The sequence below is a fragment of the Arvicola amphibius genome, chromosome 3, assembly GCF_903992535.2.
Source record: "Arvicola amphibius chromosome 3, mArvAmp1.2, whole genome shotgun sequence".
Taxonomy (NCBI): Eukaryota; Metazoa; Chordata; class Mammalia; order Rodentia; family Cricetidae; genus Arvicola; species Arvicola amphibius.
In genome coordinates this window covers 120,360,449-120,377,825 of record NC_052049.1, presented here as the reverse complement: position 1 = coordinate 120,377,825, position 17,377 = coordinate 120,360,449, and the positions used below count along the sequence as shown (strand labels likewise).

Sequence of the window (17,377 nt, the reverse complement as noted above, 5' to 3'; positions counted from 1 at the left end):
TGCTACTTACTGCTTTTTGGAAGTTAAACTTTGCTGTAAGGGCTATCATTTCGTTTCTGTGAAGGATAGGTAGCACCACAAAAGAAAACATGCAAATGTGTTAGTGTCAGTACACCAGAGAATCTGGTTCTTTCTGTAAAAATATATCTGTGAAGCTGAGTTTTATATATTTATGTTTGGAGATTTTACAAACGATTACTTGTAGCTTCATGAATGCTTTCAAGCCATGGGTGTTATACACACTCATTTGGAACTTAAGACAAGTTACAAGGAAGTTCTAATTTCATGCTAAACAACGAATTTAGATTTTTATCTTGTCAAACGCTTATGTTTCTCAAGGCATCACTGCCATGGCTAGTTGCCATGAAACGCTGGTCAGACTCAGTAGATTTTCAATTGTGTTAAAAGTCCAGTTTGCACAGATGGGTTGCTGCTGATAGATGTTTCCAGTAGCTGGTTCTAAAGATGATGATTAAGCGTTCAGTTGCCTTGTCAATGATTTCATTATTCATGTAGAATTTATTTTCTCGTGTGTTAATTTCAGATATTAGAAATTAGATTGAAGATGCCATTCTAGTTACTTTCAAGAGTTCTGTAAAGGGGAAGTGAGGAGCAGACAAAGACTTTCTTCTGTCAGTTTGGGGAGTAGGGGGAGAGAAAGAACATAAAGGGTTAAAGAGAGGTTTTCGTTTCTGCCACATGCCCTATTGTGTGAACATATGCATAAGTCTATTGAAAGTTTTCAGAAGATAGGCAGGCCACCAGTTGCTGATCTCCTGCAGTTCCAGTAGACATCTGTTGCCCCAGAACATTAACCAATCTGTTCAAAGGGCCATCCTTCCTTTGTTAGCTAGAGAGATGCAGACAACAGTGCTCGCTCGAATACAATGGTAATTAAATACGCAAAGACCACAGCAGTAGGTATTTATTACATATTCATTATTTTATTTTCATTGTTCTCATAGTATAGCCATTTGGATGACAACCAAGCCTATTTTCATGGCATTGTAACTTTACAAATAAATAATTTGATGTAACAAGTTTATAGTCTAATATTCCTGATCACTATAATGCTCTTTAGGATGCTAAAAACTAGCTTTACCTGGTTTGAGTTGTTATCCCAGTGATCTAGTGAGAATTTTCAGACCTTTTTCACTAGAGGAATTTAGTATATGCGGTAAATTTCAGGTCGGTACCCTTTATATCCTAAAGCCTGCTTTTAGTCCCTGCAGTTATTTTTTTGACAAAAGAATGAGTTTTTTAGCAGCAGCACCTATGAAATTAACATAATTCATTCTTTTTCAACAAATACTATTATTTAATTTTAGTAGAAAGAAAAAAGCTAGTTTCTGATATAATATCTAGAGGTAATCTATGGATTTTTGAAACTGGAAAAGTCGTTTAGATTGTTGTATTTTGGCCCAGTCCTTTCGTGTTCAAGGATGTAGTGTGTAAACACTGTGTGTTATGGCTCTGTGGTGCAGTTCACAGTTTCTTCCCAGAGTTTTCCAGCAGCTCTGGAAGTGCAAACTGGTTGACCTTGTGTGTGATGCTTTGGCTCTGCTTCTGCACGAACAGAGGAAAGCTGTCCTTACTAGTGGATATTTATTTGAGGCTTATGAATACTTGCATAAGCTTGGGTCTGAATGAATAATGCAAAACTTAAAGTCTAAACCATTCATGGTTTAGAAATTAAGAAAAAGATTATTCATTAAATATGATAAGTAACACATTCTGTTAAGTCTTTTCTATTGAAAACTTAGTCATTGTTAAGAGGCTGCACAGAAGTAAATCCATGGTGTTCTTTATTCTGTAAAAGGTTTTATGTTCACTCCTTGTAAGTTGTGCATCTTCTACTGCTATTTGTATCTCCTTTTAAGTCTTTAGGCTAATATTTAAGTTTTACTGAGTAATTTTAAGATAGTATCAAATTGTGGGTTTTTACATGCCTTAAGTCATGCCAAGTTTTTACTAGCCACAACTTGATCTAAGTGTTCTACAGACTGAAGCTTTAAAATCCAGATCCTTGCCATTTCAGTCAATACAAACTAGATTATATCAAATGTTAACTTAAAACCTAGACCATTTATTTTTAACATTAAGAAACATTGTATATTATTGAAAAATAATGCAAAATATTATTTAAATAGTATGTACAAATGCCATGAATTATCTCGAGTTGAAATTATTAGTGTTTGTTAACTATTTTACTATAAAGACTATTAAATGACTTAATATTATAAAAGCAACCAAACACGCACATCTTCCTGTCCTGTCACTATAGCCATGTGCTAAAGTACACAGAAGAGCAGATTCAGGAACTACCGCCGGTCAAATACCACGTAGATTTATTGAAATGCAGTTTTAGAGTGGTCTGACTTTCTATTTCAAACTTTACAGTATCTGCGTTTGTCACTTTGAAAAGTGAAATTAAGGAAAGCCATATATCCTTCAATCAGAAATTTTCATTCTAATGATTTTCACTGTCTGTATTTTTTGTGTATTCATCATGTCCAGTATAGGAGTGTTCAATATTAAAATAATATTCCCTAGTTCAGCTCAGCGATTGGTCAGCAAGTCATTATCTCCAATTATCTCACAACAGCACTTATGCAAAACCAAAACTTTTCAGGGGAGATCAAAAATGTTTCCTATTAAATGCACTTCCTGCAGTCAGAACAGATTGTGGGGTTTACAGAACAATGATGTCGGAGCTTCCAGATTGGTTTGGCAGCTGCATTGTTCTCTGAGGGTAAACCAGACGCACTTAAGTCCCAGTCTCTTTTATAGGCTTTTGTTCATACCAAATTATTCTTTCACTGTGCTAGCATTCATGATGGCATGTTAAAGGAGTGCAGCTTAGCAACCATCTTCTGGTTGCCAGGCAGCCCAGCTTCCAATAGATTTTCCTTGTTTAAGATACTTTTGGTGGGAGCTCTACTATGGCCGTGGTGTAGATTTTTCTTTTAACTTTATCCCATTATTGGGATGCTGTTGTGATTTGTTACTTGCATTATGGTGTTAGTACATTACTGTAGTTAATAAATCACGGGGCGTACAGATTTACTTTCAAAATCCCTTCCTTAATTCTAAGTAATTGGGCCATGCATATCCATATTAATAGAAAAAAGTTGAAATGGACACAGCTTCATAATGAAGCAGATGCTCTTTATCAGTGGGACATCCAGGATCTAGGAAAGTTGGGTGTTTCTTTAGCGAGTGCTGTATTAGTAGAGCAGTCAGTGGTATTCAAGTTGCTAGAAAAGAACAAATCCGGGTTAAAAAAAAAAATCCTATAAAAGTGTGGGACTTCTACCCCAAGGAAATACAGAAATTCTGTATTTTTTAAGATTGCATGTTTTCTGGTATTTATCATACTTAGTAAAATTCAATACGCTGTGTACAAATATTTGATCCTGTAGTGGGTTTATTGGATAAACTTCATTAGATTATTCAAATAGGGTTTTTTATGACAACCTTAGGCTTAGCTACCCCTGACTTGTTAATTAATTGTAGAAAACCAGAGTTGTCTTAATCAATAAACTTCTGGTGTTGATGTAGTCCTCATAATGAAGTATAAAGAGAACATAACCTTACTTTTCTGACCTGTCCCTAGTAGAGAAATAAATTATTTCCAATAGGTCTTAAAGAAAAGTAATATGACAACAAAAACATTTTAAGCAGGGAAAATGGAAAAAAGGCAAGCTCTTAACAAAATGCAGGTGTGTTGTTAACTAATCTAATGCAATACAAAAATATGTTTTACATAAAAACCAAGACACTGACATGACAGTATACTTGTTTGCCTCAGAGTTTATATACAGTATTTATTTCACTGCTCTCGATAAATGTATATAGAAAAAATTTTCTTAAATGAAATAGACTACAATGTCTCTGCCATTTAATAAAAGATCATAATACTTAAAAGTATCTTCTGTTACAGTTCTCAGTATTCATGAAGTCATAATTATTAATGAAAAATTATATTCATCTCAAAATGGAAGGAAATCAGCCTTTTATTCTCCTTCTTGAGACAGGGTCTCTCTGTAATGCAGACTGGATTGAAACTCACTGTGTAGCCCGAGCTAATCCCAAACACACCATCTTCATGTCTCAGTGTGCAGTCACTTGTAGCAAGCATGCAGCAGCATGCTTGGCCAGAGATGTAATTAGCTTTGTGATTATTCAGTTCCTTACTGGCCATTTTAGAATATGTGCACCTTCATTTCAATATCTGAATTAATTTGTTCTTTAAGACTTTCATATATAAGTACTAGATTTACATCATTCTCTCCCTCTCCTTCCACCAGCTTCCTTCATGTGCCCCCTCCTTTTCAAATTCATGATCTCTTATTCTTTAGTTGGTACACACCTACACATCTGCACACATACGAGACAGAGACAGAGAGAGAGAGAGAGAGAGGAGAGAGAGAGAAGAGAGATGAGAGAGAGAGAGAGAGAGAGAGACAGAGAGAGAGAGAGAGAGAGAGAACAAACAACGTTTGTAAAAACAGTTTACTTCGTTGCCTTCTTGGAGGGACTCATGAAAAGGATTCTTGGCAAGTTCGCTATGAGTGACGCAAACAAAATACAAAGTGGACACAAACAATAAGTGCAGTGCATTAACTATATTACATTTTCTCTAGGAATACGGGGTGCTGTGCATTCAAGAATACAGGAAAAGTAGCAAAGTAGAATCAAGTGTGCGGAACAGCTTCATGGGCCTGAAGGATCACCTGGGGCATGACCTTGGTCACCTTTATATGGAGAGTACTGACCCGCAGATGAGCGCAGCTGTGCCGTGGCCTATGGCAGAGAAGCCAACAATGGATACAGTCAATTCAGGGAAGGAAGAAAAAGAGGTGTCTGAAGAGAATGTGAGCTCCGGTGACTCTGAAGAAAGCACAAATTCTGATCATGAGTCAGGACAACTGAGTAGCCTTTCAGTAGAGCCATGCTTATTAACCAAGGCTCACAGACAGTTATGTCGGTCTCCCTGCTTAGAGCCCCACCTACTCAAACACAGTGACATTTTGCAAGACTTTAAACCAGATGGGTCCCAGACTCCATCCAAGGAAGTAAAGAAACCCCCTGACGTAGTTCGAGAATACCAAACAAAACTGGAGTTTGCACTGAAATTAGGTTATTCTGAAGAGCAGGTCCAACTTGTGCTGAACAAACTTGGTACTGATGCTTTAATCAATGACATATTGGGAGAACTTGTCAAACTTGGAAATAAAAGTGAAGCGGATCAAACAGTTAGTACTATAAACAGTGTAATGAGGGAAGCATCGTCTCTGGAATCTCAGAGGTCTGAGTCTCCAATGCAAGAGATTGTAACAGATGATGGTGAAAATCTGAGACCGGTCGTTATTGATGGCAGCAATGTGGCAATGAGGTAAGTTGTTTTTGTTTTTAAAAAAAGGATTTATTGAAGACATTACTAAATCTTTGAGAGTTATTTCCAGTTCTTTGGCTGTTTTCCTATTCATAGTCATTAAAATCAATATTACTAAACATCTCTCAACATAGCTTTTAGAAATACTCTTTTTTAGATATTTCTGGTTTTTGTCTTTCTTCCTCTGGCTAAATTGCTGTGACTTAAAAATTAGTGTATGTTACCAGCTTAGTGTTGATCATGAGTGTCAAAAGAACTCAAGTATGATGACATTCATCAGTTCTGAGAATCTTAGTCAAATAGCCTATTTTTTATGAAAATAACTTAAGAAAACTCAGTTCTTCTAGAAGATAAAGGTCTGTTTTATTGGTTTGATAACAAAGCAAAGGTGCATTTTTCAGCTCTGTTCTCCATTCAAGAAACGTAATTCAAACATGATTCTTTAGGAACAGAGGAGAAAATGAGGGGAAAACATTTCATTCAATATTCCCACAATATTCCCTGCATTTGAGGATGAAAAGACACAAAAGACAGAAGATCCTCAAGACCTTAGAGCTTCATCTTTCCGCCTGCCTGCCTGCCTGCCTGCCTGCCTGCCTGCCTGCTGCCTGCCTGCCTGCCTGCCTGCCTGCCTGCCTGCCTGCCTGCTGCCTGCCTGCCTTCCTTTCTTCTTTTTGCTTTGTTTTGTTTTGTTTTGTTTTGTTTTGTTTTGTTTTTGGAGGCAGGGTTTCTCTGTAGCTTTGTAACCTGTCCTGGAAATGGCACTTATAGCCCAGGCTGGCCTTGAACTCACAGAGATCCGCTTGCCTCTGCCTCCCAAGTGCTGGGATCAAAGGCATGTGCCACCACCACCAGCATATATAAAGCAGTTTTTAAAGTTACTAATAAGACATTTAGCATTATTCTTGTGATAATGCGTTCTTAGAATGTGGTAAAGTATATCTCATTCTGGAATTGCTGTATTTTAGTGCTCAGTAGCATTGACTATCATAGTAGGTAGTGATTTTAGAATGTCACAGATCCATAACCACCTGAAATTCAAGGCATAGCTTAGACATTGATTTATAAGAACTGTTTATTTGACAATGATCTATATTGAAATCTTAAAGCAGCTGTTTCCTGTAGGTCACTTAAAGTATGAAGAGGACTAATATGTACTGTTCATGCAGCTCTTGCAGACGGAAGCAGCAGGGTCTTTTATCAGCAAAGTCAACTTACAGGGTCTAAATTACTTACCATGACTAAACATTATTCAAAACCAAATATGTCTGGCTCCAAAGGGTACACCCTTTATCATATAGTGGAAGAGAAAATATGACAATGGTTCTAGCCAAATCTTACAAGGCTGTAGTGGGGCTGGGGATGTAGTTCAGTGGTAGTGAATTTACCTAGTGCATAGAATTCTATGAGTTAATCCCTAACAGTGCAGTAACACCTAAATGCTTTGCAATTCAAAGATAATCAAAGGGTTTTAAATAGAAGAGTGATTTACACCAACCTGTCAGTGATGTGTAGCAAGTAGGAGATAATTTTAATAAAACACACTTTGACAAGTACCATAGAAGTGTGAAGTGTTCACAGGACTTTGAGTAAGAACCCCTCTGCTGTTTTTTCTTTTCCAAATTTGGTGGCAAAATGATAGTTTTTCTTATAATAATCTAGAAGTACCAAATGATTACCTTGGTGATAATATATAGTTCCAAAAACCATGAAATTGCCTTGAAGAAAGTAGCAAGGACAGTGGTAGATCCTTGGGGGAATGCCTGTTGTCGTGGATATATGTCAGAATTACAGAGCCACCTTAAATCCCAGCACTCGGGAGGCAGAGGCAGGTGGATCTCTATGAGTCTGAGGCCAGCCCCTGAGTTCCAGGACATCCAGGGCTACACAGAGAAAACCTGTCTTGAAAAACAAAATAAAACAAACAAAAACCAAAAAAAAATCTACTGTTCTAGACCTAAATACCTATCATTTTTGGCACTGCTATTTTGCTGTGTAGACAGAACCAACAACATTAAAACTATTGATAGTTTTAATCTGGAGATCAGTTCATAGAGGGAAGGGTGACCCAGGGTTGGTAATGTGAAAGACAGTGTTAGAAAAATTTGTAGTGCTGAAAAAAACCAAGAGACAAAAGAAGAGGAAGAGGAAGAAGAGGAAGAGGAGGAGGAGGAGGAAGAAGAAGAAGGCTTTTAAGAGAGAATATCCTGTGATGTGCTTTAAAAAAAAAAGTCACAGCACATCACAACCAGGACATTGTCTTCAAGAATCTCATAGGGCATTGAAGATGGAAGCCTAACTGCTACATGTTAGGAAGTTGATCTAAAAACAGTTACTCTGTAACAGTGGTTCTCAACCTGTAGATCATGACCCCTTTGGGGTCAAATGAGCCTTTCACAGGGGTTGCATATCAGATATCCTACAGATCAGATATTTACCTTAGGATTAATAACAGTTATGAAGTAGCAACAAAAATAATTTTAAGGTTGGGAATCACCACAATCTGAGAAGCTGTATTAGGGTTGCAGTGTTAGGAGGGTTGAGGACTGGTGTTAAAAGCTGGAAGGATTGGGAAGCTGAGGTCCACTGCATTAAGATTGACACAGGAAGGGAAGGGCACAGAGGAAAAATTGGGGAAGTTGGGTTCACTGCGCTATAAGATTAACACAGGAAGGGAAGGGCAAGGAGGAAAAGTTGGGGAAGGATTTTGAGTTTTAATTTGGCATGTTGAGCATTACCTACAGAAAAGTGTTAATGCAAGACACATAGTGTAGTTAAAACATTTCAAACAATTGTTTTTATATAACTATACAAACAAACATCTGCCCACACCTAATTCGGGCACCATTCTGTAATCCTTCCTATAAAAATGGGACCATATAGATTCACTTCTTTTCCTCATCACAGATTTTAATATGACACCTAAGCTGAAGTGTTTCAGACATTTGAGGAGAGAACAAGTTGACAGGAAATTATTAGTATAGCAGTATTATTCTGTCAGTCACAATAAGACATTTCACCATGTCTATAATTTGGAAAGTACCAGAATTCATGAAAATTTATAGGTCACTTATACATTCTGCCATTTACAAATTCTGCCTACAATTCCAAAGTCACTTATAAATACGTATTTACTTCAGGGCCAGACTTTTCTGTAACGAAACTACAGAGAGATTGCCTCCATCTCATGATGCATAAATATTACATGCCTTAACTTTTAAGATTAATTTTCCATTCATGCCAAACTTAGCAAGCCTGTTTTGTATCTACTATATCTATACATATAATAGATTATATGTGATAAGTAAATATGAAACTAGCTTAGAATAAAATCTTATTTTGTTATATTTCTTATTTCAGGACAGATTCCATAAGTAAGGAAATGTATTTGTGGGGAAGGCCTTGGTCCTGCCTCAAAGCAATGTGCTAGATTTTGTTGACTCCCCATTGGAAGCCTTACCCTCTCTGAGGAATGGATGGGGCGGGATGGGAGGTAAGGTAGAGGGAACTGGAGGAAAGGAGGAAGTGGGAACTGGATTTGGCATGTAAAATGAGAAAAGATAGTTTTTTTTTTTTTTAAAAAAATAGATTTAAAAGAAAATGTATTTCATTCTCAATTAAATGCTAACTACAGACTTAATATATAGTCATACTTATATGGAAATTTAAAGTAGGAAAACAATACTATTTTTGTTCCAAAACACAAAATGGGATGAAGATTGAACACAGGACCTGATACATGCTAGGCAAACTGCTGCTGAAATTTTCCAGCATCCTTGTGTGCTTTTACAATGCTTAATTTTTGGGGGCTGGAGAGATGACTCAGCAATTAAGAGCACTGACTGTTGGTCCTGAGTTCAGTTCTCAGCCTTCACATGGTGACTCACAACCATCTGTAATGGGATCTGATGCCCTCTTCTGGCATGCAGGTGTCCATGAAGACAGAGCACTCAGTACATTAAAAAAAATAAATAATTAGAAGAAAAGCTGAAAAAAAATCAAAAGACCATACTTAATTCTCTATGTAATTCTCTTGACTTTTCTCCAGTTGGTTTAAGTCTCCAGTCTCTGTTCCCAGATTTTTAAAGGAGGAATTCTTATTTTGCAACATTGTTTATCAGGATGAGAGATAGTTGTTACCAATGGCTAACATGTAATAGACAGTCAATAAATTACAGGTACTGTTACCTTAAAGAACTAATCTCTCAATCAAGAGTATAATAACAAATGAGAGTCTGGGCTGGGACTATAGCTCATTGGTAGAGAACTTGACTCCATGAATGAGGCCTCAGGTTCAGGTTGAAATGAGAGAGAGAGAGAGAGAGAGAGAGAGAGAGAGAGAGAGAGAGAGAGAGAGAGAGAGAGAGAGAGAGAACTTATACTGTTATCCAGATTTTATTTTAATTCATGAATCATTTTTTTGAGAATTTCATACATAAGTATACTATTTTTATATAATTTTTACTCCCCCTTCCATTTTCCCCAGCCATATTACCCTCTCAAATTCATATTCTTTTCTTCTATAATTATTATTGTCTTATATATACTTACATGTGTATACACACACCCACACCCATTAGGTAACCTATCAGGGAGCTTGCTCCTGAAGAAAGCTGTTTTTCCTCCCTCAGAAACCATTGACAACCAATAGCTCATCTAGGGGTGTGGCCTCATGAAACTTTTCTCATCTATGTTGAAATGCCATCTGGTATTGTCTTGTGCAGGTCATAACCATAACCATAACTTAACAGTCCACTTTGTTCTTATGAACTATGAATGATATATTTTAATAATTACATTGAGTTCAATTATCATGGCCTCAATGACAGTTTCCACTGTTATTGTAAAGGAGTCTCCAAAGCATATTTATCATGGATCTTTTCTGTTGCCCTAGGGAGCATGCTGCTTCTTTGAGCTTGGTTAATGTTGTTCCTTCTGGTGGTAATGGTAGTTGTTGTTAAGAACTGGATGAAGTCTGTTGAATACACGCTTGACACAAACTGACACATAAATAATCACCTTAGTTTACTGCAGTTTGTGATAGCCACTTTACTACCAGCCACGGATAGGATCAAGACCTATTATGCAAAACTAGGAAAGGGTGAACCTATTTTTAAAAAATTCCTAACCTTTCCTATAAAGTTATGGGAACCAAAGTGCTTGCTTTCTGAGTGTAGAACAGAATAAAATTTGTATTTAATGGAGCTAGCTAGTCCGAGAAGCTCTGAAAAATGGCCGTAGATAATATCAATTCTTTTTAAAAATGAGCTAAATTATTTCATATATTATACATTCAGCAAATAGGCCTATTCCTTAATACTAATGTTTCATAGTCATGAAACTTATACTCCATTTTCAGACATGGAAACAAAATATAATATTTATCATAATTGCTGAAATTCTTCTTGTTATGATTACTGTTTCTTCAAAATCTATGATTCCATTAAATTTGGGATAGCTCAGCAGTGAGATATAAAATTGATCTCTCTCCATATGTTCCCATTAGTTTAAATTAATATATTTCCTCAAGTCCAGTTATTTTAATTTGTTCAGGTTTTGATGACTTATGTTGTTAAGAAAGTACAAACTCGTGTGCTGCCAGGGGTAAGAATTAGCTGCTGTTAGGACCCTTGATTTCCAAAAAGTGTTTTATTTCTTTAATATGCTTCCAGGGCCTCATCATCTACGATTCAAATGAACTAAATCTCCACATTCTAAGTCTTTTCCAGATTTTATATAAAAAAAATAATGACAAATAAGAAAAAAATCAAGGGGACTGGAGAGATGGCTCAGCCATTAAAGGATAGGCTCACAACCAAAAATATAAGAAAAGACCAAGAGCCTATCATTACTGTCACAAAACACTATAGCACACATTATTGGAAAGGCAGCTGGGACCCCTGTCCTCTTTTTGATATGACCTGACTATTGAACCCAGCCCCACATTGCAAATCTTCTATCTTGGTCAGTGAAGTTGGGTTTCTGGGTTGGGTTGAATCTCCTGACTGATAGGTAGACCAGAAATCCTTAGTACATGTTCGTACCAAGTATCAGATCAATATTGTGTTGCCTAATACCCTCACATAAACTTTATTTGCTAGTAGGATCTGTCTTGTATTACCTCTGTTCGTACTGACAGACCAATAGATGGACCTTATCCATGGAAGACTGGTATAGTGGATTCATCTTTAAGTTAGATGATTCTATAGGGAAATTTGGAGAATATTTGAGAACTAAAACTGGAGATAAGAATATATATGGATTTAACTGCTGACAGCTGGAGAGGAAGATGCACTGATAATATCAATACTTTTAAATGCCAATGAAATGGCACAAAACAGGAAAATAATACAACTATTTGCTTAACAGTTTATATTCTACCTCGACAAAAACTTGTGTTGGGATCAGTACAAAGCCAGCATGTAGAACAGCGCCCCAGGTGAGTCATCAAGGTCATTTCTTAAAGTTCGAGCAGAAATCAGAAGCAGATGTTAAATGTGAAACAGACAGCGGTATGCACAAATTGTGACGACTTTTCTTGACATGAAAACAGGGATCTAAGCCACTCAGAAGATGTGTGCAGAGTTCAGCAGTTTCTATACTCAGATTGAAGTTTTCAAGTCATTTTTTAAGATACAAAATTCCTTATGGATGTAATATGCTCTATGAAATTACACAAACTTGAGGACTTTTAAGTTCAGCAGTGAACACTATCTTGCCCAAGCTAAAATTTACCTTCAGTGGTGTGTTAGTTTTTTCTCCTGTGGCCTGCTTACCATACCTGCATACCAAACCTGCTTATACACTGACTTACAGTTGTTAAAATCATTATGCTTTGATCATTAGACTACAGGAGAAACTACAGCCCGCTAAACGTGATTCAGATACTTTTTGCCTCCTTCAGTAAAACGTATCAAAAACATGTATAATAAATAGACTTCCTGATGTACTGTAGTAGCTGCTAGCAGCTTATGGCTATTATCTCAAAATATATCTAGTTGGAATTGAAAATCCAAAGAGTGAAACACATACAGATTTTTAAGCTCATTACAAATAATATATAAATTATTTCAATGACTTTTATATTAATTATATGTTGATATAATTGTATGTTAACTGAAACATAATCAAATTGATTTCAAGTGATTTTACTTTTTAAAAATATGCTCTGCTAGGTCACTTAAAATTACATATATGATTCTCATTTTCTGTTGGAAAACCTCTCAGTAGAATGCTTGTAAGTCCGGCTTGCTATGCGAGTTCAAGGGCAGCATGATTTCCCTCAGGTATATCACTGGTATTGCTTGCAAGTTAGCTGACAGTGCCCTATTTTCTCTGACTGTTTTTATAGGGTATGGAAAGAATCAGAAATTGATGTGTTTTGATGTACCAGTGTAGAGGCTGATTGAGACAAATTCTAGTTATACCCCATAGTACCCATCACTTTATAATTCTAATTGTCATTGATACCACATTTTAAGAGAACAATAACCTCTTCTGTTGCCTTCCTTGTGTTTATTTAAACCATAACCTAAAAAATTGCCAACTAGTAAAATTAAGCACAGGTCTTCACATAACTAGTATTACTGATGGCAAAAACTGAAAACCTGACTAGAGTCCACATTTTTCTACTTTCACTGATTCACATGTTAATTTTTCCTTAGCAGATACCTTTTGTTTGTCATCTTTAGACACATGGCCCACTCAGATCTAGATTAACAAGATGTGCTTCCATGTTAATCCTCATCAGGCCATGGACGTTGTAAGAGAAAGAAATGGTCCTCCTCTTCCTCTACTTCCCAGGCCTCAGCACTGCCTCTCTTGCTGTGCTCATCATTAGTTTCCCTTGAAAAGTTTTATTTTCCTAAATCAGTGATCTTTCAAACTTTTTTTTTCCCTAAAAGCAATACAATCTTGCAAAACTTGCTTGGAAGCAAAGTGGAATGCTGTTTGGCTGGGGACATGTATGTGGGGCTTTATTGCCCACTGCAGAAATGTCCTTGCCCCTCTCCCCAAAAGAGCCACTGTGCCCTGTGGAGTTTCTGTCTGGAGCACAGTTTGTCAACTCTGATTTAAGCAACCTGTAACAGCAGGGTTTGCTGTCCTGGGGTGATGGCTAGCCTTAGTCACCCAAGACCTAGGCTGAGATCCACAGTAATTTGCTTCTGTTGGGAAAGAGATGAGAGGCAGTGCAGTGGAGTAGCTGTCAGAGTGACAGTAGGTGTACCTAGATAAGAAAACACGTGCTTGTTAACCTCCGTCCTGCGGGGAAAGCTCCAAATGCTTTCAGCTCCACAGCATGAAATTAATTGTAGGTTCTCAAATACAATGTGATGTAACTGGACTACAAAAATAGAAAATAAAATGTTCTGCATTTCTTTTTTTTTTTTTCTCATGGTTTATTTTTTTTTATATTTAAAAATTTCCATCTCCTTCCCTCCTCCTCCCCCCTCCCTCCCCTCCTTCTCCCCTTTCTCTCCCCTCCTTCTCCCCCTTCCCTCCCCTCCCCTCCACCCATACCTCCCCTCCCTCCCTCTCAAGGCCAAGGAGTCATCAGGGTTCCCCACTCTATGCTAAGACCAAGGTCCTCCCAACTCCCCCCAGGTCCAGGAAGGTGATCGACCAAGCTGAGAAGGCTCCCACAGAGCCCGTCCATTGTTCTGCATTTCTGTATTTGAAGGTGTTAGTAATTCGCACTACCTAAGACACAGCATAAATGAAATACATTTTCTCCCAAAAATTATTAAACATTGAAAGATGCCTTAATAAAGGTTTTTAAGACATTTTTTAGGTTTCTTTAAAATTAAAATCTATTTTATGTATCTAAGATGGCTCATGCATAAGGTCTAAAATTCGAAGAAAAAATAAAATGGATTCAAATATTTGGACAACTCCTAGACTTTAAATAATTTAGTGTCCATCAAATATTTAATATTATATTACTATTATTCTGTGAACTCTTAATTTTCCTTAGTATGGATCTAAACATAAAGGACTTCAGTATTAGAGATTAAAACATGGTTCATAAGCATTAAGAGACGTTTTTCATCTTTCTGTCTTTCTTTCTAGAACCTTGGCTGACAACTCTGCTATGTAGTTGTCACTATGGGTAGTTTGGCATGAAGATCCATCAAATCTTAGGCATTGTGTCTATTCATACTTCATCTTCCCAGAGAGAAGCACATTTTAGAGTAGAGTCCATGTGTAGATCAAGTATTTTTGTTGTTGTAATGAAAGAAATGGAGCTGTTGCTTTGTCCCTGAGCTCTAATTCCCTTGCTCCCTTTTTGCTTTCTTTTGAAAATTAGAACTACTTAGTGATGTCTGCAGCCCAAGGTATGCAAGAACCACTGTACTGCATGGTGAGACTGGCGCATTGCAGTCTTTCCCCGTTCTAAACCGAGTGTCCTTTTCTAAACAGTGAAGACTCAGGCCTCATGAGAAATGAGGGAGCGAATGTTTGTTGAAGCCTTCTATTTGCTGAACACTCAGGAAGGCTTTTTATATATATTACTTTTTTTGATTCTCACAATCTCATAAGGTTATAAATATGGGAAATTGAGGTTCAGAATAAGAATTTGCCCAAGATCTATAGAGAAGTGGTTTAAAAACAGACATATCTAATTCCAGAGGTAACTGATATTTGTACCACATTAGCTCACTCTTGAAAATCTGTCCCTAATTTAAGCATTAAAGCATGCCATTATGAGTATGATTTTTATAATTAGATTGTAGATGTTAGGCAATTTATTTTTTTAAAAAGGCTTTCCTTTGATTATATAGTTAATATACTCATGCAATAAATATAAATATATTGTACATAATTTTATGTAATGACAAGTCACCTATAATTTCAAAAGTTCTTTGCAAGCATTATAAAACAGACTGGTGAAATGAAATTTCAAGGAAATAAGAAGATAATTGGAAAGTAACACCTGTGTTCTTTCCTGCCCTTGACTGCCATATAAATCATTAAGAAGAAAGTCTCCCTTAATAAATGACTGTACTCCTATTTTAGATTCTCCATCATTTACTGCGTGTGTCTCCTATTGGATGATGACAGGATTCTAAAATAAGCTTTCTTTTCTTTGTGTTAGCCTAGTTAATCTTATAAATGAAGATAATATGATATTGAGAATTACATTTACCAGATAAGGCAGACAGTGGTTGGTTTATCATTTCTCTTTTCTGAATCACAAAAATTATAAATAAGTGGTTCCCTGAATCTTTCTCTATATTAAAAAAAACTACTTTTATAGTCCATTAGCCCTCAGACATATTTTAATGGCATTAATAAACAAGTATACTTTAATTCTCCAGTGGTGATTATGATATAAATTATTATAAATAAATTTTGACTTCTCATGAAATTGCCTCCAGGTTGAGTACAGAAAAATAAAATAGGTGTGTTTTTCAGATATACAGCATGGTGAATATGAACCAATTACAGATAATCCTTTTACATCTATGAGAAAAAGTGACCACACATAGTAATTAAAAAGCAGTGAAAGTCTCATAAAGAATATATTTATTAGCCAAGATAGTTTGTATCCATCTCATCTCCTGCTGATTTCCAATTTACTAGGCATAGGGAGTTGCATCTGCCAGAAACTGTGATTGCCTTGTGGAAGTAGTATGGCTCAAATTAACCAACACTTAGTGGTCCCTGTCATAGCTTCATCTATAAATTAATTTCACCTTTCTTTTCTGCAAAAGGTCTATAATATATTCTAGTATATTTGTTTAGGGAGTCTCATTGACCCTACATGAGTGATTCCCTTCCCATGTGATAGTGTTGTTACCATTAATGTAGGAAAGCCTGTGTTCTTCACAGTCTGTCCCATGGCATGGAGACTATCAGTATTCACTATCATTGACATGGGCACATATTCAGCAACTCAGGTGACTTGTCTCCAGAAGCTTTAGAAAGTGGAAGCTCTTGCTCGACAAGACAGGTGTGTTTCCCACAGGGTAATAACCTTGAGACACAAGAGAGGAGCATGAGACAGCCCCGACCCCCTGACAGAACTTAGTTACTCAGGAACCTCAGAAGAAAGAAAGGCAGAAAGCTATTAAGAGAAGTTTAGCTATTCCTCTTATTGCAAAACTTTTGCTGTTAATATTCATAAGAAAGACAGGGAAAGTTGAAGGCAAAAAAACCACAGGCAGGCGTGTGGTTTCCTTCCCAGCCGTGAGATGCCACCGTTATACCTCTTGTTGCTTTGCTCATTTGCCAGTTGCTTTCTGCGTGCTTCCTGAGGGTATGAGTCGCTGGAAGAAGGCAGGAGAGCTGCAGAGTTGAGTCGCACTCTGTGTCCTCCTTAGTCTCCCCACCACCCCGCATTCCTTTTCTCAATGCCATGGCTTCTTACCATCTTGGCCTATTGACTTTGTATTATAAGTCTCCTCTTACTTGACAGTGGCCCTAGAAAAAGGTTTTTTCCCTGGTTGTGTGTGTTTTTTGGGGGGTGCTAGGGAGGATCAAACTAGGACTTCGTATACGCTAGGCAAGTATTCTACCAATAGAACTACGTCTGTTTCCTAAGCATCCCCTGTGCAGACTTTTAGCTCTCCAGGCAAGGTTGCCACTTAAGTTCCTTTACCTTCTTTCTCTTTCTCCATATGTTCCCTCTGCTATTACCTAGGTTTGCATTTCCAGTAACATGGTTGCCCCAAAGTAGAAAAGAGAGTCTGTGTGAATCCACTCCTAAGACTGTCCTCATTTATTTAAAACAGTTCCCAGTAGCCCACTGATAAAGCTCAATGATGGACTGAGCAGCCCTACAGGAGCTTTTCCCAGATCACCTCCTACAGAAGGATGTCCTGGGATGCTGCCAGGTCAGGGGCAGCTAGAGCTGTTGGAGGAGGAAGTCAGCTTCCTGCGACCATGCACAGCTGTATGCAGAGGTTGTCCTTCCCCTCGCCTTGCCTGTTTCACTGGTCTGGCAAAGTCACTGCATGTAGCATCTTCACGCACAGG

General features: G+C 37.2%; 1 protein-coding gene across 1 annotated transcript in view; it reads left to right on the top strand.

Moving 5' to 3' along the window:
- Window positions 1-17,377, top strand: part of Zc3h12c (zinc finger CCCH-type containing 12C) — a 60,054-nt gene that overhangs the window by 19,164 nt on the left and 23,513 nt on the right. The window contains exon 2 of the mRNA XM_038323548.1: window positions 4,647-5,398. Coding sequence (XP_038179476.1) covers window positions 4,647-5,398 — 752 coding nt within the window. The remainder of the gene's footprint in view (window positions 1-4,646; window positions 5,399-17,377) is intronic.